A 24,489-nucleotide genomic window follows, 5' to 3' on the forward strand; every position below is an offset into this window, starting at 1 on the left:
ATACTTGCAGTATATTGATTTTCAAATGATCTTATTTGCTGTGGTTTTCCTGCAGGATCTATCTTGCATGGCCTGCTAGTAATGAAGAGATTATTAATCATTTTTCTTCCAGGAATCTCTTTAAAAGACATTTATTCGAGTGTTGAAGTAACCTTCACCCAGGCAATCTTGCCTGTGTAGTATTATCTGATATTGACATTGCGTTTAATGTTGAAGCTTTAGTGTCTCTGCCCGTGGTCATATTTGTTATACATTCCCTGCAACAAGTCCAAGCTATCACTTTCTTTCTTGCTCAGAGGCTGTTTCTTTTATCCCAAGATACAAGTCGTCAATGCTCTCACAGCGCAGAAGTTAAAAGAACAATTCTTGGAGTTTGAGTAGGGCTTTGGGATAAAGCGCTATGCAACCCCCAAATTTACAGCGGGCAGGGGTTTCCCAGAAGAGAGAAATGACTGGTAATATTATCCACCTATCAAGTTTCTCTTGCAAGTCACAAATAGGCCAGCTTTCTTTCCAGATTGAAAGCCTATAAATTAAAAGATTTAAAGACTTTTACCTTGTTTACACATTGACTCGGCTCGGGTGTTGAATCCGCGAGCCGGGTTGAACACTGCGAAGAAGGGATCAGAGATCGCATTTATACGTACATATAAAAAGGCAAGTTCAACACGGCTCGCGGATCTCGAACGGAAGAAGAATTATGACGTCGCAAATTAAACGCGGGAAATTCACCGCCGGAATCAAATCTTGTCCGTGCGAACATCAACAATGCCAAAAGTGAAAGCGCGCGCAGTGACCTGGTCAAGAGAGTTCGACACGGCTTTCTGTTTACACATGAAAAAATTGCCGAGTCTGACTAGGCTCGCGGGTTGAAACCTACGATTTTGGCGGATCAAAAAAGCCGTGTTCGACACGGCTCGCGGATCACACTGATCGCGTTTACACAGCATAAAATTGCCGTGTTGAGCACGGCTCGCGTGTCGAACCCCCGAGCCGTGTCACTGTGTAAACACGGTATTTGTTAGTGCTATCCATCGGCAGCCAGATGTCATTTTCCCCAACTGGATTTATTTTTTTTCCCCCACAGTTTTCAGAATAAATTGAAAGATTGTAAAACCAAGGAGATATCACCTACTAGGTGAAACTATACTTGATTTTGTAGTACAAACCATTGTCGATCAGATGTGATTTCCCCAAAAGAATTATAAAACTTCTGATAGGTTTAAATTTTCCTACACTGTCTTGATTTTTAAAAATCATTTTGCATTGTGTACCTTACAACAGCTAATTAAGGGCTTACACAGTTGTACCTTTATTGCAATCCTTAAAGGGATACTCCGGGCTGAAGATATTTATGTCTTAATAAATAAAGTAAGATTCACAGAGCAAGATGCTGAAAATTTCACCAAAATTGGATAACAAAAATCCAAGTTATTGAATTTAATAAAGATTTGCATTATTCCCATGGAACAGTTCTTGGCATGTGTTCATGAATATTCATTAGGTGGGCTGATGATGTCACATCCTCACTTTCCTTTTTCTTATGTTAGAACCATAAATCATACATGTAATTGTTTCATTTGTTTCATAAATGTGTAAATGATGTGTCTCCATATGGGCTATTCCACGGTTACTCACGTTACATTTGGAGACACCTTGACTCATACTTGGATTTGTAACTCCATTATTATTGATAGGAACTAAACATCTTCTTATCACAACAAAGTACACAGTCTGACTATCCTTTGTATAAAAACAAAACTTGGGAAATTTTATTATGCTCCTGGCAAATCTTTGGAATGTGTCGGTTACTCATGTTACATGATTTGGACATGCATTAAATGAAAAGTTGACATAAGTGAAAAGTCTCCTCATGCAAGGCTTTTATGAAAGTTGATTATATCCATTTCAAAGAAGTATATTAGGGAGACAAACTTTGTATATAATTAAAAAAATAAAGAACACATGGTTTTTACTTGGGGTGCAGATAATGTGGTTACTCACGTTACGGTTACTCACGTTACATTTTGTCCATGTATGGTTAACAACACACATGTCATTAAAAATTCAATAATGTGTGTAAAATTCATTGCTAGGAACATCAAAAAGAGATTTTATAACAAAAATTGGAACAATTTGAGCTTTATTAGGGTGTAGGAGAGAAAGTATGATTTCGCTTACTAATTATGCATAAATTAGCATAATCGCTTAGTACCAATTTGCATGAAATAAATTACTGTATAATATTGTAGATTATGTCCAAGACAACCTGCACGCAAATTTTCGGCGTGATCGTGCGGCCAATGGCCGAGATCTCAAGAAGGGCCTGGGAGGCCCCCACCCCCCCCCGGGCCATATCAACTCCCAAAATACCCCGGTCTAGATAGGGTTACAGGTATAAAGGGCATTCAATGTGTTGTTTGAACACTCGGAAGTTTGGTTAATCAAAACCAAGCCTTACTAATGCACTCTCGCATTGTGAATACTTCTACTAATATTCATTTTTTTGTGTGATTGTATGACTACTGATATTTTGATGAACAAAGAGTCACATCAAAGAGGTGTACCCTCATTTTGCTTTTAATTAATCAAAAATAACTTCACAACTCACCATGAGACTTAAAACTTGACATCCCACAGAAAATGTTACCTAACTGAATAATTTTTACTGGTTACTCACATTACATGATGGTTACTCACGTTACAAAGTTACTCACGTTACAGTTTTTCTTCATCATTTTTATAAAAAAATTGTACTTTTTAATGATTTTGATAGTCATCACTGTGTCAAAGATTGTTTGAAGGAAGAGAATTTAAAATCCCACCAATTAACTGTGAAGAATTTTTCTCTCAAAAAACAAAGTCAGTTTTTTCGGTTACTCACGTTACATCACCTCAACAGGTTGCAATATTCAGTTTTGAATGAGTACTACAAATTTACTTGAAAAGCTGTTGTGTATTTTAAGTAATTTGACCCTTCTAAACTTCAGAAATATATAAAGTGGTATGTTGTTGCAATAACAAAATGGTAATAAGGCATATTTCATTTTTCACTATTTTTCTTGTATTTTGGTACAAAATGGAAGACACAACTTTTGACCATTTTTTTCCAAAGTATACATATGAAAATAAACTTTTTATTTCTTGTTCCTGAAACTATCATGTATGAAGGACTTAAAGTATTAAAAAATTCAAGAAAATATTGAATTTGAATTTTTAAGCTCATGTCCACCAACCTGTGGAATTGCCCATATGATGAAATAAGTTGCAGAAAGAAATAACTAATGCACTTAATCAGTTGTCAATCCAATTGTTTTATTTAGTTCTTGGTAGAAAAATTTTGAATAAACCTTATTTCATATCATAAAATACAGAAGAACAAGTGGGGATATGATGTCATCAGCCCACCCAATGAATATTCATATAGACATGCACAAAACTCAACTGTTTTATCGGAATAATGCAAATCTTTGAAATTCAATAACTTTGTTATTGTTATCCGATTGTGATGAAAATTTCAGCATTTTGCTCTTTGAAATTTACTCTATTTATTGAGATATAATATCTTCAGACTGAGCATCCTTTGATTCATGCAGAGTATAAAAATAGTTTCAGAGTGTACTATACCTAAATATCACATTCAGAATTTCAGGTATTAAAGGGGAAGTTCACCCCGACAAAAAGTTATTCGAAAGAACTAAAATATATTGCAGAAGGTTTTAAAAAATCCATCAAAGAATAAAGTTATTAGAATTTTATTGATTTGATTTGTGACGTCATATGCGAGCAGCTTTCCTACATTTTGTGTGGTAAATAAATCTATGAAATGTCAGATTCTCTGAAAATTCAGAATGGGTTTTACTGTACTTTTAGTACCGGTATATCAATAGACAAACCATTTCACACCTGTTCCTAAAAAAAACCCGAAAATAAGTCATCACAAACCATTTAAAATTTAAAAATTCATTGGGAAGCTGCTGTCTATGACATCACAAGTCAATAATTTCTTAATCTTTAACTGATTTTCCTCAATCCTTCACCAATATTTTTATTATTCATTCTGCTATTTTTACAAAAAAACTTTTCTTTATTTTGCTGCTCATTTTTCTTTTGTTACAAGTATACTGATGTGATGTGATGTAAAACTTTGTAAATTAATAAAACGTTAAAAAAAACACTTTTCTTCAGAGTAAACTTCCCTTTAAATGCCAATTTGAAGTTCATATCATTTTGTCATTGGTGTGACCAGATGTGTGAAAGAAATTTGCATTTAGAAGTCAAAGTCTAGCTTTTGTTTATTAAAGTTTCTGTCAGCCCATGTATTAAAATAAACAAATTGAAAGACCAAAATAAAATGGTATTAGCTAGTGCCTGATGTAGTTTGAACCCTGATAATTGCCTCTTTCGCTTGGTTATTTCTTTCATTTATTATGTGAAAAGAAAATGCAATAAAATATGCCATAATGACAAGGATAGTATTACAAGTACATGTAATGCCTGCTTTATAGTTCGCTCTTGGACTTTGATGACCTTTTGACTTACAGTGTAAGTTATATCCAAAGAATTATGGCCAAGCAAAGTGATGGTGATATTCCAATCCTGATCGGCCTTCTGGTAACTACTTCATATTCTTGAACGGTGCCCTCTTTCGTTAATAGTCTTTACACCTATAAAAAGTTGGCAGGAGGTACTACTGTTGTATCGGTTACCATTCTTACTCTTTAAAACTTAATACAAGCAGCTTTTCATGACCTGTGCGTGACTACGCCGTAAGGATATCCAATTTGCCAAACTTTTTCTAAGTTTGCCGAGACCCACTCCATATAGGTCCTGTTTGAGATCAAGCCCAGTGAGTCTGTGCGTTTGTCAGGGCTGAGACTCCGGGAGAGAGAAACTGAGAGTGGAAGAGAAAAGAGATTGGGAGAATAGAATAGAACGCATGCTGGTGCCTGGTGAATGACAGGTCTTGCAGCGGAAAACTTGGCCGAAGTTTGTGAGCTTTGCATGCTATGCCTGTGGAGGGAAAGAAGAACTGCTGAGCAATGACGGACAATCAGAACCACAGCAGGGAGAAAGGCAAAGGAGACCAAGAAACAAGCATTGAGCTGACGATCGTGCAGCCTGCCGCTGAGGTGACCCAGGTATGATTTGATTGTCTTTACCAGATCTCCATTGTTGATATCATGATCAGTCAACATCGTGCTTGAATTGTTCTCAAACATGGATTTAAGTGTTTGACAAACATAAATGCCCTTTCCACCACAAATCGGTTCATGTGAGCAATGTCATGAGTAAGTATGAATTACTGCCTACTTGGCTCTTGTTCGTTTATATTCTTTGGTCCTTTTATTGTCTTTTGGTCACGCCTCCAAACAGGTTCTTATTGTGATGAGGTTGGCTATGGTAGAGATCTTTGGAAGGCAGTAAAGTTCCGCTGGCAGCCTTCGGCCCTCTTCTTCTCTGCACTATGCATTACACAGTGTAGAGGAAATCTGTAAGGAAGCTCCAACTCCATCGGGTGGTGTAGAGCTTTAATGCTCCATACATTGTAAAAATATGATTTATTGCCAGAGAAGAATCTTGGGCTTCATGAGCCTGTTGACTTCTGTATTATCCATTTCCCATGATTTCCATATTTGATAAGAAAGATATTAATTTTGAGAATCATCTTGTATCATTCTGCAGCAATCTCCTGAAAAATTATCTAACCTTGTAATACTACTACTATACTAGTATAGTAGTCGAAGCGTCGTGGTGTAGCGGTTCTGACTCTCGCCTTGTAATCAGAGGGTCGTGTGTTCGAATCCCACCATGGCCTAGCGTCCTTTGGCAAGGCGTTAATCCACACTTTGACACTCTCCACCCAGGTGTTTAATGGGTACCCGGAAGGATGTGAAAGCCTATATGTAGTATGCCTAGCAATTGAGTCTTGGAACTCATGTTGGAATGCACCCCAGGGAGTGGAGACGGTGCATACATTGTATGTGGGCATGCAAGGATCCGATGACCGGGGTAATAATATGTCTGTAAAGCGCTTAGAGACGTTCCGATGTATCAAGCGCTATATAAATGCGGAATATTATTAGTATTACTAGTATAAACTTTTGGTCATCTCATTTTACCCATTAGAATTATTACTCTTTATTTACAAATGTTTCCCCATCATGTCAAAAGATTTACAAGGGTATACCAAAGGAGTTGGAAAAGGAGAAACATGATACAATCTACAAAATGGGATAAACAACTCAGGTTATCACGGGTACAAACTAGGATACTGGTCAATGATCTAAGAAAAAGTAGAGGTGCCTAAAGATGGCTTGATGGCCCCAAGCGCCCTTCATCCAAACATGCTTCAGTCACAATCACCAGTCACTGTAAAATGCTCATTATACCATTGATTAAAGCTAAATTGGCCTCTGTGAAATTCATGTGGGTGAGATATAAATTACTATTTCCCAGGGTGCAATATAGTAGTAAAATATATCAAATGCATTCATTTCAGAAATTTCATTACATGGGGATTAGAAACAGGTGATGTTTTCTCATAGAAAGTTAAAGCTGACAATGATTAGCTGGCCTTGAATCTAGGATGTAGTGGAGTGCTGGCCAATAAATTCATCAATATGTCATATCTAGGTTCATCATTGTGTTGATAGAGCCAGTTAGTGAAGTGGATATGTCAATATTTAGGGGAAATGACTAACTTATGAAACTGTCTTTCTCTTGTTATGCTCCATTTTCCAATTCCAATTGTACTTCATCTCGTGTGTTGGTAGCATGTTTGTACAAGTACATGTATAACTGCCACAAAATCAAATTATTTGTGAACTACCATGAAGTATCGTTAGTTAATAGTGGGAAAAAAATTGTACCAACCTAAATCCATTTTTTTTTTTTTGGGGGGGGGGTAATTATTCTTAGTCACATTTTTATTCAGAGTAGAATCAATTCTGATTTTCTGTGGGCTAATTTAGTATTTATTTTTATGAGAAGATATTGGGCATGCGCATATACAGTATATAAATATTTTATTAAAAAACTACATAGTCTAAAATTATGGATATTTGTTCTGCATCATAAGATATTTCTAATTCATTGCTCCATTGTGAACATTTATGATAACCTCTAGAATTAAGAAAACCTTAACAGTGTATAAAATGACATTGAAATGGAATTACTGCATGTATTTATTGAAATCAATTTTCAATGGTTTATTCATAGCACTTGCTATCTAAAGGAAATTGTAAATATTTATCTTCAGTGATATAGACATTGTCCATTAGGAGGGGGGAAGGGGGAGTGCTCCAACAGAATTTTGATGTTTTTTTTTTGCTTCATGGCTTAGAAATTATTTTCAAAAGTGGTGTTGACATGTATTTGCCAAAAATATGTTGCCCCTTTGTACAAACTTTAGGTGCAGCATATAGATGATATTACGGGGCAATAAAGTCCAAATTCCTTTTGGAAATACACAGAGACACAAGTTTATGAGGTGTCATGTACTATAAAACATTTCATTATAAAGTTTTATAAAGTTTCAGAAGTAAACCTCTCAATTTTTCTTCATTATATTCCTGTCACACTCAATTTAGATTTTTCCTGAAAAAACTCCAATCTTACACATGCACTCTGTATGATATGAGAACGAATGAGAAACCCAGCTGTTGTTTTGGCTTGACTCTCATATGCTTGACGCTTTAAATCAAGTTTAGCAGTACAGACCATGACTTAAATCTGGAATACTACAGGAAAAACCTTGCCCTCCTTCAGAGGAAGTACTATGTTCTCTCTATCTTCCTCTCTTTGGAATAATCAGTTTCACTTCAAAAATAGTCTCCAAAGGTTCAAGGGCATTCAATTTCTATTTTTTTTCTTCATAATTCTTGATGTCATACCGTTATTTGTCTTTTGAATAGGCAATTAACCCTTCGTTAATGTGAGCTCTGAAGGTTTGCATGGTGGTAAAATTGAATGGAGAGTTCTTGCAGTAATACCATGTAGGTTAGTTCTGGAAAGGACTGTTAGTTAATCTTTCTGATAGTAGCTCTGAAAATAATTTTTCTCGACATTTCCAGCGCATGAGCTTTGCTCTTTGTCAGGAGAGCAAAGCTTATGTGTTAGCTCAAAACGTTGAGAATAACATTTATTTTTCAGGGCTAACCTACATGGTATTACTGCAAAACTCTCCATTAAGCACCCCCTGTCTTGTGCCCCCCCCCCAAAAAAAAAAATATATATTTCAGAGACAAATGTTATTAAATATTTTATTATTAAAATTGGTAAATTCTGACACATTTCAAATAATGATTACCAGTGATTTTTTCGGACACAGCGAGAGAGATTAGGACATTTACCATGTCAATTTTATGCTAATTTTCTTCTTGCCACCAATATTGTTATTGAGCTTCAAAATGCATAAATTTTGCATTGTTGACTGTTTTTATGAAAGGTGTACAAGGCATTAACCCTTTATTGATAAGCAACGTCATTTGGTGAAAATGATCCTGGTCCCTTTTGCTGAAAGGAAAAGTGGTTAACTTATTTTCATACAAATAGTCTCTTTTCCTGCCAAAAGTGAAAATGAACTAAATTTTTTTTTTCATGTTCGATGTCGGAAAAAATGCACACTACACAACATCAAAAAACATCAGGGCCCCGTCTTACAACGACTTACGATTGATCCAATCAATTGTAATCCTATGGAAATCCACCAATGTCATAATTTTTTCTACAGGAAATTTGCACAATGTCATTTGTAAACAAAGAGAAACACAGTGAATTTTTAAGAAAAAAACAGTGAATACATGAATTTACATCATAGTTGAACAAACATGCATAATAGATGTTGACGTAGCTGGCCGTCCATAGTTGTGATTAATCGGATCAATCGCAACTCTATGTAAGACAGGGCCCAGACATTAAAAAATACAACTCATTGCATCCTACCGAGAGAAAGAATTGGTGGCAAGACCCAATTAGTATGCAATCTTCTACCTGACCTTGAATGGAATTAGATTTGATTTATTCAGTCATTCACATTTCCATTAAATGGTGCTTATTAATGCATCCAACAGCTTCTTTAATAATGAGCTGTATATAAATGGATTTAAAAATGTCAAGGTTTTATTTTTATTTTTTTGACTACATTCTCTCCCTTTTTAATCTTTAAGTATCAGTTTTCATTAAGATTTTATGTCTAGTACCTACATTGTTCCTAAAATTATTATTTTTTACCCCTGCAATACTTGATTAGCTTCTGTTTATCAGGTACATTTGTATTATGTAATATAATGCTTTCTTATTGTCAATTATTTGTTTGAGTTATTTTTACCTTTGTTGCATAACTGATCAAGTTTAATATATATCATCAGTGATTTGACAAATTGGCCTAAATATCATCTGGCCTCCAAAACACTATTTTGAGATCATCGCATTCAAATTTTGAATCTGAAATATGTCAATAGAGTTAAGACAGGCTTGCAGAATATGTAGAAAAACTCAAGTTTGATTACTTTCACCGATGATAAGGTTTATCACCATTTGCAAAACCGGTGACTATTGTTTGGCTTTTTTTTCTTCTGGATACTTAGTCATGAAGATGATCTGAATTAATTAAAGGTTAACAATGCCATACCTCCATTATGACTCTACTCAGAGTTTTATTTCTTTCGTTTTATGACTACAATGATGATTAGGGTTTTGATTATTTATTATGAAAAATTTAATTATGCTTTGACCTCTAGCTGAAGGTGTCATAGATTGATATCTCCAAGACAATTACTGATGCAGTAAAAACTCCTACATTGAAGAAATCAACAACAAGTGTACAGTAGTAAGGACTTAATAATACAGAATGCAATATCAATGTCGAGTGTAGATAGCGAAGGTGTTACTTACACCTAGGACAATGTCAACTTGTAGTGTAGATAGGAAAGTGTTACACTTATGTAAGACAATGTGAATATCTTATGCAAATAGCAAAGGTGCAAATAACACCTGCAAATGCAAATAACACTGAAAGCAATATCAAACTTTAGTGTCGATAGTAAAAGTGTTACTTACACCTTAGACAATGTCAACATATAATGTAAATAGCAAAGTTATTGCTGATGCTGAATGCAATATTAATTTCTAGTTTAGATATCATTTGTGCTACTAACACTGTATTAATTATCAACATCTATTGTAGATAGCACAGGTGTTATAACGTTTAAGACAATGTCAACATCTGTTGTAAATAGCAAATGTGATACTAGCACTGAAGATTATCTCAACATCTCGTGTAGATAATGTCTGGTGTCACGAACACTAAGTACAATTTCATCATCTAGCGTAGATGTCTCTGTGTCACCAACACTGCAGATAATCTCAACATCTAGTGTAGATGTCTCTTCTGTCACCAATACTGAATACAATTTCAACATCTAGTTTAGATAGCACAGGTGTTATAACACTTAAGACAATGTCAACATCTGTTGTAGATAGCAAATGTGTTACTAGCACTGCAGATAATCTCAACATCTAGTGTAGATGTCTCTGGTGTCACCAACACTGCAGATAATCTCAACATCTAGTGTAGATGTCTTCTGTCACCAATACTGAATACAATTTCAACATCTAGTTTAGATAGCACAGGTGTTATAACACTTAAGACAATGTCAACATCTGTTGTAGATAGCAAATGTGTTACTAGCACTGAAGATTATCTCAACATCTCATGTACATGTCTCTGGTGTCACCAACACTGAAGATTATCTCAACATCTAGTTTAGATGTCTCTGCTGTCACCAAGACTGAAGATTATTTCAACATCTAGTGTAGATGTCTCTGGTGTCACCAACACTGCAGATAATCTCAACATCTAGCGTAGATGTCTCTGCTGTCACCAATACTGAATACAATTTCAACATCTAGTTTAGATAGCACAGGTGTTATAACACTTACTGTAAGACAATGTCAACATCTGATGTAGTTAGCAATTTATGTGTTACTAGCACTGAAGATTATCTCAACATCTAGTGTAGATGTCTCTGGTGTCACTAATACCAAGTACAATTTCAACATCTAGCTTTAGATGTCTCTGGTGTCACCAACACTGCAGATAATCTCAACGTCTAGTGTAGATGTCTCTTCTGTCACCAACACTGAATACAATTTCAACATCTAGTTTAGATAGCACAGGTGTTATAACACTTAAGACAATGTCAACATCTGATGTAGTTAGCACTTTATGTGTTACTAGCACTTAAGATTATCTCAACATCTAGTGTAGATGTCTCTGGTGTCACTAACACTAAGTACAATTTCAACATCTAGCTTTAGATGTCTCTGGTGTCACCAACACTGCAGATAATCTCAACCTCTAGTGTAGATGTCTCTGCTGTCACCAATACTGAGTACAATTTCAACATCTAGTTTAGATGGCACAAGTGTTATAACACTGAAGACAATGTCAACATCTGTTGTAGATAGCAAATGTGTTACTAGCACTGAAGATTATCTCAACATCTAGTGTAGATGTCTCTGCTGTCACCAACACTGAATATAATCTCAACATCTACTGTAGATGTATCTGGTGTCTTTGGTGTCACTAAGCAAATATGTTACTAACACTGAATACACCATACAATTCCAACATTCTAACATAATTATGTTGAGGATGTCAAAGGTTATAAAATACACCAGTGGATAATCAAATTAAAAGTAATGGTTTTAAGATGTCAGCATCTTGACTTAAGTAGTTACCTTTTTTTTACAAATATGAGACAAATTCCAACATATCCTTTCTTTATTTACTTCAGCCCTGATCATTTATTAATCTTTTGAGATCTGAAGTCACTTCACATGGTGAAGAGAAGTTAGAGAACATTGCCTAGTTAAAAAATGTAGACATCAGACATGAAATGTGTAAAGATGGACACCGCACCTTAACAGGCTCTTATTATTGATCTGGCCTCCTTACATGAAAGTGAAGTCCAATCCCACTTCTTAACCCCAATCCCAGGAGTCTTTAACCACTTCATTTGTCCCTTGGTCTGTCGGAAGAAATGCTTTTATCTTTTGACTGGCAGCACATTTCGTGCCCACTGAGCTAGAATATATGAGTTTTATGTGGGGTGCAAAGGGCAGTGAATAATAAATAATCATCATATTTTGTCCTTATGCTTAAAAGCTAATAAGATTTTACTCTTTGATAATACAAAAATAACATAGTCAAGAAGATAGTATGTCAACTGAGCCTTGTCTCGCAAAGAGTCAAGATTGATATGTTAAATCTCAAGTCCTCACGTATGAAAATCCATCCATCTAATTCTAACTTCCACTTGCAAATTCCAATGAATTTCATTGTATTTCTGGAATGAGCACAATGTTGTACTTACATGCATTTTAGAATCCACCTAAACTGGAATCAATGTTGTGAATTTCATCCTATACCATCAAACTTCAACACTGTTGAAGTATGATGATGTCATCTTGATATATACAACAGAATAGAGATCATGCCCATTGCTTCTTCTATAAACATCCAGATAACATTGATAACCCTGAGGCAGCTTTTGTTACACAATTACAGATCTAATCTATAAAATTGTATTTGGTTTACTTTACTATGAGATCTTAATTTCTTAGATTGAAATAGATTGCTATTAGGGACCAATCCAAAGTTGGAGTGAAGTTTTCAATCTTGTGTAGATATAAAATTTAATCCTATTTGATTGAAACTTTTGATTCAATTTTGGATTGGTCCCTGACTGCAATCTGGGAGATTTTAAGAGTTCTATAAAGGCGACCGCACACCTTACGATTGGTCTGCGACCCGATTTCAGAATAAAATGTTGTAGAATTAGATGGTAATTTTGAGACTTGGAATATCTTACTGTATAATGTTCGAAATCATCATACGCATACCTACGTTCAAATCTGTGACTAGGCTCTCATCCTTCTTAGAATAAAAGCAAATTAAGAAAATATCTTATCCTAATGACGTCATAGCAGTCGTACGATTGGCTACGATTTGAAACTAATTTGGCCTTTACTCCAAAACAAAATCTTGCAATCTTTCAATTGGTTATATTAGTATTCTTTCAATTGATTTTAACCTCAAATAAAATGATATGTTCCATTCACATTTTCAGAAAATGAGCAAAATGCGACTTGTTCAAAAATCGGATCGCGAACAGTCGTAAGGTGTGCAATGGCCTTAAAGAGTGTATTTAAATGATTAACCATCACACACAAAGGCCCCAAATTCACAAAGGTGGTTTTGGAAGCCATCAGTTGAACCCATGGTTTATGCCAATTTCCTGTTAAATTACACTTATTTATCATACATGTATATTAAAAAATCTCCAGTGCTGGTGTGCGCTTTTGTCACAGTGCGCCAAATTGAAGCCAGCTTTTATGAGTCCACTGTTTTGAATTAATGAGTCCACTCTCAAAGACTTTTCAAATTACTTTCAAAGCAAGATGGATGTGTGTATACATGTAGCTATCTATGTAAAAGTTAAGAACAGATAGCATGTACATGATCTATTTCACCGAATATTTCACATCTGTTACTTCTGAAATTTTACGCAAAGAATACAATGGCATATTTTCTTCAAGAATTAAGTTTGTTAAAGCAATCAGGGTATTCTTTGAAAAAAAAAATGATTGTTTTACTGCTCTGCTCACTGTATTTGAACTAATAACTCACCAGGACCCCGTCTGATAAAGAGTTACGATTGATCCGATCAATGGAAATCAATGGAAATCAATCAACGTCATAATTTTTTTTAGAAAATTTGCACAATTTCCCTACTTAACAAAGAGAATGATGAATGTATGAATATACATCATATCTAGAAACTAATTTGAAAAAATTTGCATTTTAGATGTTGACGTTGCTGGCCGTGTAAGACGGGGCCCAGTTGGCTTATAAAGTTCTTGCCATTCCTACTTGACTTGAGGATTGCTGTGTGATTGAATTGGCTGTAGCATCAGTGAAATTTGATTTTGAAATCATGTACTAAGTTACACAAATTTCAAACCTCCTTTTCCTCATTTAACTCAATGTTGTGCAGACAATTTGTGTCTGTTTTTGTTATAATATGCGACTGGAATTTATCAACTCCTCCAATTGATTGATATCTTAATAGAACTAAAGGAATAGATATGTAGAAACATATTAGGTATACATATAAAAGATGAGAAATGAATAAATTAATATATGAATAAACACAAAATCAAATGACTATAATGATAGCAGTGCAATTTTTTTATAGATATAATTATATAGGCCTACATGTAGTGTGCATGGAAGTTGTGAATCCATTTCCAAATCATTATTTTTTAAGTGGACTTTCCATTCTATTGTTTGAAATTTTAAACAAATATTTAAAAGTCCTTTGACTTATGTGACATATCTATAGGCGATACCTTACAGGCTTTTGGTAATATATCAACCATCATTTGTATGAATTGCCTCTGTTAGTTTGACCCATATATGTTGCTTTTAATGATTCGATACGATGGAGGTTACCGACTTTGAAATCCCAGCAGTGAATGATCGGTGACTGGAAACGCCTTGAATTCTATCAGCAGGTTCCATTTGCTGGTGATTTTAGGCAAATCTTCCTTCTCGTCTCATCCATCATTGATCCTATGGAAGTAATGAGATGTATATTTTGGATTTAAAAGAAAGCCAATGGAATATGTACTCTAAGATCAGGCTTCCCAGCCCATCAGGGAATTTTTTTTTTTTTCAGTCAGGGAAAAATCAGGGAATTTGATAAAGATATACCTCAAATCAGGGAACAATGCCTCAAATGAGGGGAAAATCAGGGAATTTTGATCGGCCCAAAATTCAAAAGCACAGAAGTCGGTCAGACTCTCTTATACATGTATTTTGTTGCATATCAAAGTGGTGGCTTTAACATAGTATGTTGTAATTTAATGATAAGTACGAGGATCGTCTTAAACCAACCTCATTCTGTATAAGGTGTGGAAAGGATGGCTGCATAGGGGAGAAGGGGGGCCATTACATGTGTTTGTAATAGAGCTATTAAGTTTTACATTATTGTTTTTATACTGAAAATACTTGCAATTCACTGAAACATCATAGAAAACATGCAAAACTGGGAATGGGCTTACATAATTAGCAGGGAATTTTCACATGTCATCAGGGAAAATTCAGGGAAAAATCAGGGAATGTCTGACTGGTCTGGATTTATAGCCATCCCTTGATAATTAGAACTTAGAGTAGACAGTGCAATATTCTTTTGCAGATATAATAAGACTTTCATGTCAAAAATGTAACATTGTTAGATCAGTGAATGTATATATAGATCACCACTTTCTGTTCGATGGTGAAACGGATGATTTACATGTAGTTTTACACATTGGACTGCAACATTATTTTGAAGCTTGTGGAATAGACAAATTTGCTACAACATAATAGTCTCCAATCTTTATGTGTTTCCAATTTTATAATCCATCACGTTTTTGGGATGCAAACAGACCAAACATTAATATGTAACCTGGTATTGACTTGTTGACCTACCAAACTAGAGTTAACATGAGTTCTAATCCCACAATCCTGTGAATGTGTTTTCAGGGATTAGTCAATCTCGACTACTTTCAGTTCTAACGCGTAAATGTGTAGACCTATCCATGGCATTTCCATTGTTTTTCTAACTTTCGAGGGCTACTTTTCACTCTACCTCCATGTACTGCCTAAACCTCCAACATATCGTCGCACACACCACGAACCGTCCTCTCTGCGCACTTCGACGCGAAAGTTACTTTTGCAGAAAACGCATTTAAAGAAAAGCTTTTTTAAAACCAGCAATAAGTGCACCTACAAGGAGAGCAAATTATTTACCAGTGTCTTCGTTCAAAACTTCAGGTTCCAAAGTTTCATCCCATATCGTTATGTTTTCTTGAAGTTAATTAGTTACGCCATAGTGGGCAACGTAACAGAGAGGACGGTTTGTGGAATAGAAACAATGCGTTATCACGCCTCGCGATTTCACCATGAACCGTCCGCTCTGTTACGATGCCCACTGTAGCGTAAATAATTTACTTCAAGAAAATATAAAGATACGGGATGAAACTTTGGAACCTGAACTATCGAACAAAGACACTGGCAAATAATTTGCTCTCCTTATAGGTGCACTTATTGCTGGTTATAAAAAAGCTTTTCTTTAAATGTGTTTTCTGCCAAACTAACTTTCGCATCGAAGTGTGCAGAGAGGACGGTTCGTGGTGTGTGCGACGATGAATGGGCTTTTTCTGGGGTTCTCTCTTTATTTTCATTTTCAAGGCTCTTTTGAGCATTCCAGGGACAAATATTGTCCTGAGCTCAAACATAATTTTTTTCCCTGCTTGTGTGTGTACCATCTTTTCTGAGCTGAGCGGAACAGGTAATCCAACTTAAAGCACCTCTTTTCTTTGGTCTGAAAGGGGCTTATAGCTCCACTTCTTTCCTGCCCCAATGTCTGATCAGGTCCTAGGTCTGATCATGATGCCCATCGAATGATAGAAGCTGAAGGCTTGAAAATGAGGATATTTGGGAGGGCATGACCCGTGCATTAAGATCTCTAGCAGGGGGATGTTTTTATGTTGGTATTTGAGAGATTTACCAGGGCACTCAGGCACTTGCCTGGGGTTGACAAGAGTAGAATGCGCAGAGTGATTAGTTTGACAAGCAGTGTGAACAAGAGGGCCTGCACTCTCGATCATTCTAACCTGTACATTATGTTTGTATGATTTAAATTTAGTTTTTCAACTAGCTCATGTGATTCATTTCATTATTTCATAATTTGTTTTTATCACATTTTGTGACTGAACAACAATAAGCTATTTGGTCATGACAATTTGGACGTGAGCTGATGAAGGTCATTATGGCCTCATGCTGAAATAGTGCTTTTTGAAACACTGAGAATTAGCATGATAATTTATGCCATTTGAAACTATGCTTGTGAAGTCATTTAACGGAAGCTCACCCTGGTGATAACTTGGTTTTAATAATAAACAGAATCTTGGAGACAAATATTGGTGAAGTTTTTGATGAAAATCAATGAAAAAAGATAAAAGAGTTGTGAATTTTAAAAGTGTGACATCATTTGTGATGTCACATGTATGTGACTAGCTCCCCCATTTATAATAGAACATCCATAAATTCCCTTTATAATGGAGCATGATGATTAAAAATATTGTTTTTATAGAAGGGGGTATGAAGTGATGTGTCTGATAATATATTTATCCCCTGCACTTTTAGTATGATCAAGTGTTCTGAATAGAGCAGCGAAACACTAAGACCTGAAGTCAAATCAATGGGTCAGATGCATAAAAAGAAGCAATTGCTTTAGCGAGGCTTTTGCTTGATTCCGTATGCATGTGAATGAGCAAGCCAATGTTTTTGCTAGTAAGCTCAAGCAATTGGTAACTGCCTACTAGCATTTATTAAGCCATTGCTTAAAAGCGTATGCATAAAGCCAACCTTTTGGTTGTGTGTTTAAGCATTTGCTTATTTCAAGCTCCGTAAGCGCAGCTTGAGCGTTTGCTTGATCAGAGCGTTTTATAATCATGTTTACACACGTGAAACAGAATCGTAGAGGTACAGTAGCCTACATGGACACGTTTTCTTCCTAGTGAATGCAAATCGAATGCCAACTTTATAAATTGATTAATAAGAAACAAGTTAAAGGAATAGTTTGAAACCATGTGTAAAGAAAAGATGTTACATGAGAGAAGTGGTAATTTGCGCTGCTACACTTAGGCAATCGAGTCCCGCTTTTGATGTGTGAGTCGTGTTCACACCAGTGTGACGTCGCTATTCTTCATACAATGTACCACTAGCAATTGCTTTCTGAAGGGTAAGAAAACGGTTTAATCACAAGCAAAGGGTTACATGTATGCATATGAAATAAAGCATGATCTTTTGCTTGGCTAGCAATTGCTTATACTTGAAGCAATTGCTGCTTTTTAATGCATCTGATCCAGTGTCTTGAAACAAGTCTCGGTAAAATCAACCCTGAATATGAACCTTTCTGAATAAAAAGTCTGTGAAGGCCTTTATAACTCTCTTAAATTTTTGAACAAATAGTTTACAATAAAAAAAACCCATTATACTCTACCTGAAATTGGAACCTTTTGACCAACAAAATATTTCCCTGGTGATCGGGTCAAAAATTTCCCTCCTGCTGTGCATGGTGTACGATTTCATCGATGAAGGATATTTCTTTCGATATTTTATTGAAATCTTTCATATTCTTCAAATATATCAGTCATGGAAAAGTTTAATGCACTCTTCAAATCGCGCATATGAATGTTCTGCTTAATATATTTAGCAAATCTAAAATTGCTGTAAGGGGATCATAGAAAGAAGGCCTATATGACAATGCACCATTGCCACTTTTATTCTGTGCATGCTTGCCAAAGTTTTGATTTTATAGAAATAGCATGTACTAAAAATATGAATGATGTGACATGATTTATATGGGTGACATGTTGCATTGTGTATTTACATGAATTTAGAATGATTCTACAATTTGTACTCGTGTTTATATTTCTAAGGGTATTTTATGGTTAGGAATAGCTTTATAAACCAACCTGGGGCCCGTTGCATAAAACTTTATACCTGAGAAAACTCAGGTTGTTTTTACTTTTTGGCCTGTGCTAAAGTCAATGGCGGAAATCAGACTAACCTTATTTTTCAGTTTTTACAGTTTTCTCAGGTAAAAAGTTTTATGCAACAGGCTTCTGGTGGCCTATGAAATAAAAAGATTTATGAATTTTTTCTCACCATATATGAACTGTTCTGGTTGTATATTTTATTTTCATGTGAGTAATACCATCATATTGAATTTTGTGTTGAGAAATGTGTGTTGATGTTCACTGACCTGATATGAACCAGGATTTGGTAATCAGCGGTTCTTTTGCGGTGAGGTATGTCGGATCCCCACACCGTTGAATCGGCAAGCAGCCAAGAGATAATCAATGTTCCTTATCTCATACTAATTGCCTAGCTCTTAACTCATCAGGATTGATTGCCTTTAATGATAACAACGTCATGATTCCTTTCCCTTATAAATTCTGCTTAAATTTAGTCTTACTGACTTTCTCCCATCCGAAGAAACAGCTGTAGATCAATGTAGATGTATTCCTGTTCTGATTACCATGTATTGTAATTCATCTCTTCCAGTTCTGAAATTACAGTAATTCAATTTTCTGCCTTGCTACTGTCTTGGTGCAGTTTATTTTCAATTGTTCTAATGCCAATTCGTCCATTTACAGACTCGTCTACTATCATCTGTTCTATCATCAGTTGGTCCAATATCTACATGGACTATTTGCCCTTTCGTTCACTCACCAATTCATCTAATAACCAGATGGTCCGAGAGCCATTTAGTCCATACCATTTGGTCTAATTTGGACTAAGTGTTAATTGGGCAAAATGAATGAAAATAAAATGGATATTTAGACTGACTGGTTATTAGACGAAATGGTCATATATGAACTGGTGATTAGATGAATTGATGATTGGACCAAATGGCTATTTGACCAAATGGATGTAAAAAACATTGATGGAAGGAATGTGATTAGATTGAATGAAGGTGGACCATGTGGTGAGTGGACGAGTTGGCAGTAGATGAATTGGCAATTTACCCTTGTAACAGTCATATATCAGTATCACTTTCTGATAATGGCATTGGGGGATAATATTCGGTCAATGTATGTTTTGACCCCATGTTTGGTATGAAAAATTTTGCAGCTGTTTCTGGTAGAATTTGAAGTTGGGGATAGTAGGGACAGTGATTTTCCATCTCACCGGTAAATAAAACAGAAATTCCACTTGGTTCGTATACTTTTCATGTAAAAAAAATCATGGAATTCACCTTTGCGAAACGGAATTCAGGTTTTTGTTGTGTACATTTTCAGTGACAAAATGGAAATAGATCCAGTTTAAACGAAATAAAAGTTTTTCATAAAAGGAAAAGACCATTTTTTGAAACAGGAAATCACCGTCTCTAGGATAGCTACGAGGAATCTGACAAAAGCAGAGGTTTGTCATTACAAAATAATATCCACTATACCTGAAATTTGCCATAATTGACTAATTATGCATCCAAGAGAAATTAATTGATACATTTATGATTATTTTTGTGCCTTCTTTTCGGCCTACATGTATTTCAAGGGGTTAAATTCAGGGATAATGAATCAGTTTGGTGACGTTATAATCAAACCATGATGCACGTATCCCGGGGGGGCCACTTCCATTCACGAGTGGATACCATGCGCGACCATGGGGTCTCAAAAAGCACCCTAAACATGTAATTTCCATATTCTGAAAATGCACCCCTTAACAAGTATTGGCGTGTGAAACCCTACCCTTAACAAGTATTGGAAACAAAACCGTTCTTGGCAAATATTCCTTGAAATGAAAGAACCCCTAAAAAAGTACAGGAATGTTTTATTGTTACGGTCCTTCGGTCGTCGGCTTTACCTTATTTTGGTTTAGTACGACCCCACCTTCTACACCTCGCGCAAATCGGACTCTAAACACAAAGTGTTGGGGCAAAAATGACATCCTTTATAAAACATTTTAATTTTGTTTTATCATCCCCGCAAATTCGACCCTAAATCGATACCCTTTTTTCATTATTTTTGTGTTTTTGACACCCTTATCACCCGTTACGTACGTAATGTGCCCTATCGTGAAAAGGACATCCTTTTTACGTGTTTTTTTGGTCGCGCATGGTATCCACTCGTCAATGTAAGTGGCCCCCCCAGGGCACGTATCTGAAAACTCCCAGGTCACATCCAAAATGACTGTCACTGTAAACTGAAAATATCATCATTTGTATCACCATTTCTTGTAACCTTGTTTCCATTTTCTTTATTTTCAGGATGGCATACCTGCATCACCCACCAACACACATACGCTCACTAACGATGAAGAAGCTGAAAAGGATGAACTTCCGTATAAGCCAAATTGCTGCACAGATGTAAGTATAGCTCCTGTTTCTGTTTGTTTCTGTTTCTGTTTGTGGTAACTCCCGTAGGAACTCGGCAGGCAGCATTTTGCTGGTAAACGCCAAGCTGGTATATAACCAATTACCTATGAAACATTTTACGTCTAGATTAATCAGTCATAGTGGCTGACGTTATATAGACGACAGATATCACTCTCGAGCCTTTTTATCAAAGTGGAAACAATGGCAGAGTTGGGATTCGAACTCACAACCTTGCGATTATGAGTCCAATGCTCTAACCACTGGACCACACGACCTCATACCTCAAGTGATGTTCCTTGTGGCTGAGTTGATAAACCTTGTATCTGATTATTAAAATATTTTGATGACGGCACAGAATAAGCTAGATTCAAGTTATAACATGGGTAGCAACTTTTTTAGCCTTAAAAAATGTTCTTCACTGGTATAAGGAGTCTGTGTTCAGACAGTATGAGACTGCCACCATCGCTATATTCTTAAAACACAGCCTTTTCTAATACCCCTTTCATAATCCCGATTATGCGGCTAATAGCAGCGTAACTTGGTCGTAAAATCGGAGGAGGACCAGAGTTATCTGCATTATTTTGATGCTGCAATTATCTGCATAATAGCAACATCGGGACCAGATTTTGACTTTATGAACGCATTTCGAAAGTAATGTGGATAATCGCCATGGAGCGGTCACAAGGTCATCCTTTTCCAACGCAACCGCATCGGAGGGGGGTGTGTGTGGTTGCCATGACGATTATCCTTCTTCAGGACGGGCGCTCGTAAAAAGAGTGTGGGTTATTTTCGGAGTTTATGAACGCAATTTTTATTGAATTATCCGCATTACTCTTAGGCGGTTAATTGGAGGATACGTTTATGAAAGGGGTATTAGCTGCCCTCAAAATTCTTGAATTTGAGATATGAGATTTCATCAGCCCAGCCACATACTCATTCAAGGAAACCCAAACCCACAAATGCAGTCTGCATGCACAGACCTAAATTTGCCTTGTGCCTAAGACAGAGTCTGAAAGAGTGAGACTATAGATTCACTCACGTACCATGGCTGCTGCTACAGACATTGCCCCGAATTCACAAAGGTGGTTTCGAAAACCCACGTTTGAGTCCATGGTTAATGCAGATTTCCTGTATAAATTACGCTTAATTTAGCACGTATTGGGGGCATATATATGAAAAATGTCCAATGCTGATGCGTGCTTTTGTCACAGTGCGCGAAATTGACGCCTGTTACCATGGTTAGATATGCTATTTTATTCATGAGTCCACTGTTTGAAGAAGAGTGGACTCATTAATTCAGAACAGCGGAGTCATGAATAAAATAGCGTGGATATCCACGGCAACAGGCATCAATTTGGCGCACTGTGACAAAATCGCGCATCAGAATTGGACATTTTTTTAACATACGCGGTATTAAAAATAAGCATAATTTATACAGGAAATCTGCATAAACCATGGACTCAATCGTGGCTTTTCAAAACCACTTTTGTGAATTCGGGGCATGGAGTTTGGAATGTGGTCTTCACTCTAGATGTGGTGTATTATGTAAAAATGTGAAATTTTAATGATATAGAAGTGAGCCTACAGAGCAAAAAGATTATGATTTTAAAGAGAGAAACTAATCTTTTTATCAATGAAATTGTTCACAATGATTGGAGTGAGACTTTGTTTCAACATTAAAACTTAGCATTGTGTTACTCCTATGATTAACCAATAAATTGCAAAGAACCATTTGCTACTTCCTCCTTTGTTTTTTTTTTATTTGGGGGGATTTGTTACATTTGATATCCAAAAGGAAATTTTGTATCCATTCCATAATAAAATATTGATATTCCGCTTTTATATGGAGCTAAATAGATCGGATTGATGACCCTATAAAAAGCTTTACAAATGTATCACTGAGATGTTTACACAAAATTGAAATTCTTTCTAAGAAAAAAAGTTACATTTATGATGGTAGTGCTTGTAACTCTCTTAACATGTCATTTAGATAGATTGTCTCATTTTGGTAGCTTAGATTTCATTTGAAAAGTAAAAATTGTTATTTTATGTCATTGATCTCAAGAATGACTGGCAATTTGAAGTGGATCACTTTTCTTTCTCTTTTGATTTTAGTTCATATGGAGGGTGAATTTTCAAACCTTATGACTGTTTAATTTTGCATCCTCCATTTCCCTATTTTCTTTCCTCCTGTTTTCTCTTTCATAAATTACGTGACTTTATTTTTGTGTTGCTTTCAATTTTCTGTCACATTGATATATATACACTTATATACAGTTAAGGCTAAAAGTTACAACCATGGAATTCAGTTAAATTTGTTCACTTGCCAAACATCCTAAAATTGACTATATCTTCAGAAATATGAATACTACCATGACGAAATTGGCATCAAATGAAAGAGCGTATTAAGCTCTTTTACATGACGGGGATGCCGTTGGGATTAAGTATATTTCAGGTGGAATTTTCTTTGAAGAAAAAAAGTAATATTCATGCCAAATGTATTCTATTGTTTATTATGTTTTCAAACATCCTTTCATACAAATATATAAAAGTCAAATATATGATTCATATTACATCAAATTTGTCATGATAGCACAAATATTTATAAGATACAGTAAATTTTATGATGTATGGTAAGTGTCAACTTTTCTTTGAATTTCCTGGGTGTACATGTATGTAAACTTCTGGCCTCTACTGTATATTTAAATTGCTGTGATTTATTTGGTACTTCTCTTTGAATCTTTTCATTAACTTGGCGTATAAAAGGTAACCATTAAGAAAAGAAGGTGCAAGTTTGCACATTCAGAAGCTTTTTTTCACCAAAGACATGTTGTTAGCTTTATTTGGCACCATTTAAAGGTGCATAGTTGCATAGCACCCTTCAATGTAGGGTGCATAGTACCTTTCAGTGAAATGTACCCTTCTTTCTCTTAGTTTTATTATAAATTGAATATCATTGACATAGTGCACTAACATTTCGTTGAATATAACATGCAGCTCGCAAGGGTAGCTATGCACAGATAACAGCAATAGAGCACCTGTCCTTTGTAAATGATAGAATTTAAGAAATTATGTGATTGACAACAAAAATTGTAACAATTGAATTAATTGAAATATGTGAAAGAGATACGAGTGTAATATTTGGGCCTACATTGCAGACTTTCAAATTTGAAGAGTGGAAATTACCTTTTAGAGGATTAATGGTTTGACAAGATTGTATGATATTATTCCATTTATCTTGGTGTGTTGTAGGAAATGGTAAAAGTGATTTAAAAAAGTGGTAGTTCTATTTTAAGAAAAAAACAAAATCAGTAGATAAACAAATTGTGTAAAAAGCGGTAGTCTGCTGCCAAACCTAAAAGTAATAATGCCTTATCAAATAACTGTTATACAGTGCGTATCAAAAAAAGTTTACACTTAGAAAAAATCCTGTGAAATTATACATTTTCAATATCCTGAAGATTTTTCCACATTTTAACATTGGTACAGA

At 35.5% G+C, this 24,489-nt stretch overlaps 1 protein-coding gene across 1 annotated transcript in view; it reads left to right on the top strand.

Annotated features, from left to right (window-relative positions):
* Nucleotides 1–5,042: 5,042 nt before the first annotated feature.
* The window catches only part of LOC121425318 (solute carrier family 28 member 3-like), a 37,064-nt gene continuing 17,617 nt past the window's right edge, over nucleotides 5,043–24,489 (top strand). Inside the window, exons 1-2 of the mRNA XM_041621347.1 lie at nucleotides 5,043–5,141; nucleotides 20,892–20,990. Coding sequence (XP_041477281.1) covers nucleotides 5,043–5,141; nucleotides 20,892–20,990 — 198 coding nt within the window. The remainder of the gene's footprint in view (nucleotides 5,142–20,891; nucleotides 20,991–24,489) is intronic.

Source organism: Lytechinus variegatus, chromosome 12 (assembly GCF_018143015.1).
Source record: "Lytechinus variegatus isolate NC3 chromosome 12, Lvar_3.0, whole genome shotgun sequence".
In the NCBI taxonomy this organism is placed as follows: Eukaryota; Metazoa; Echinodermata; class Echinoidea; order Temnopleuroida; family Toxopneustidae; genus Lytechinus; species Lytechinus variegatus.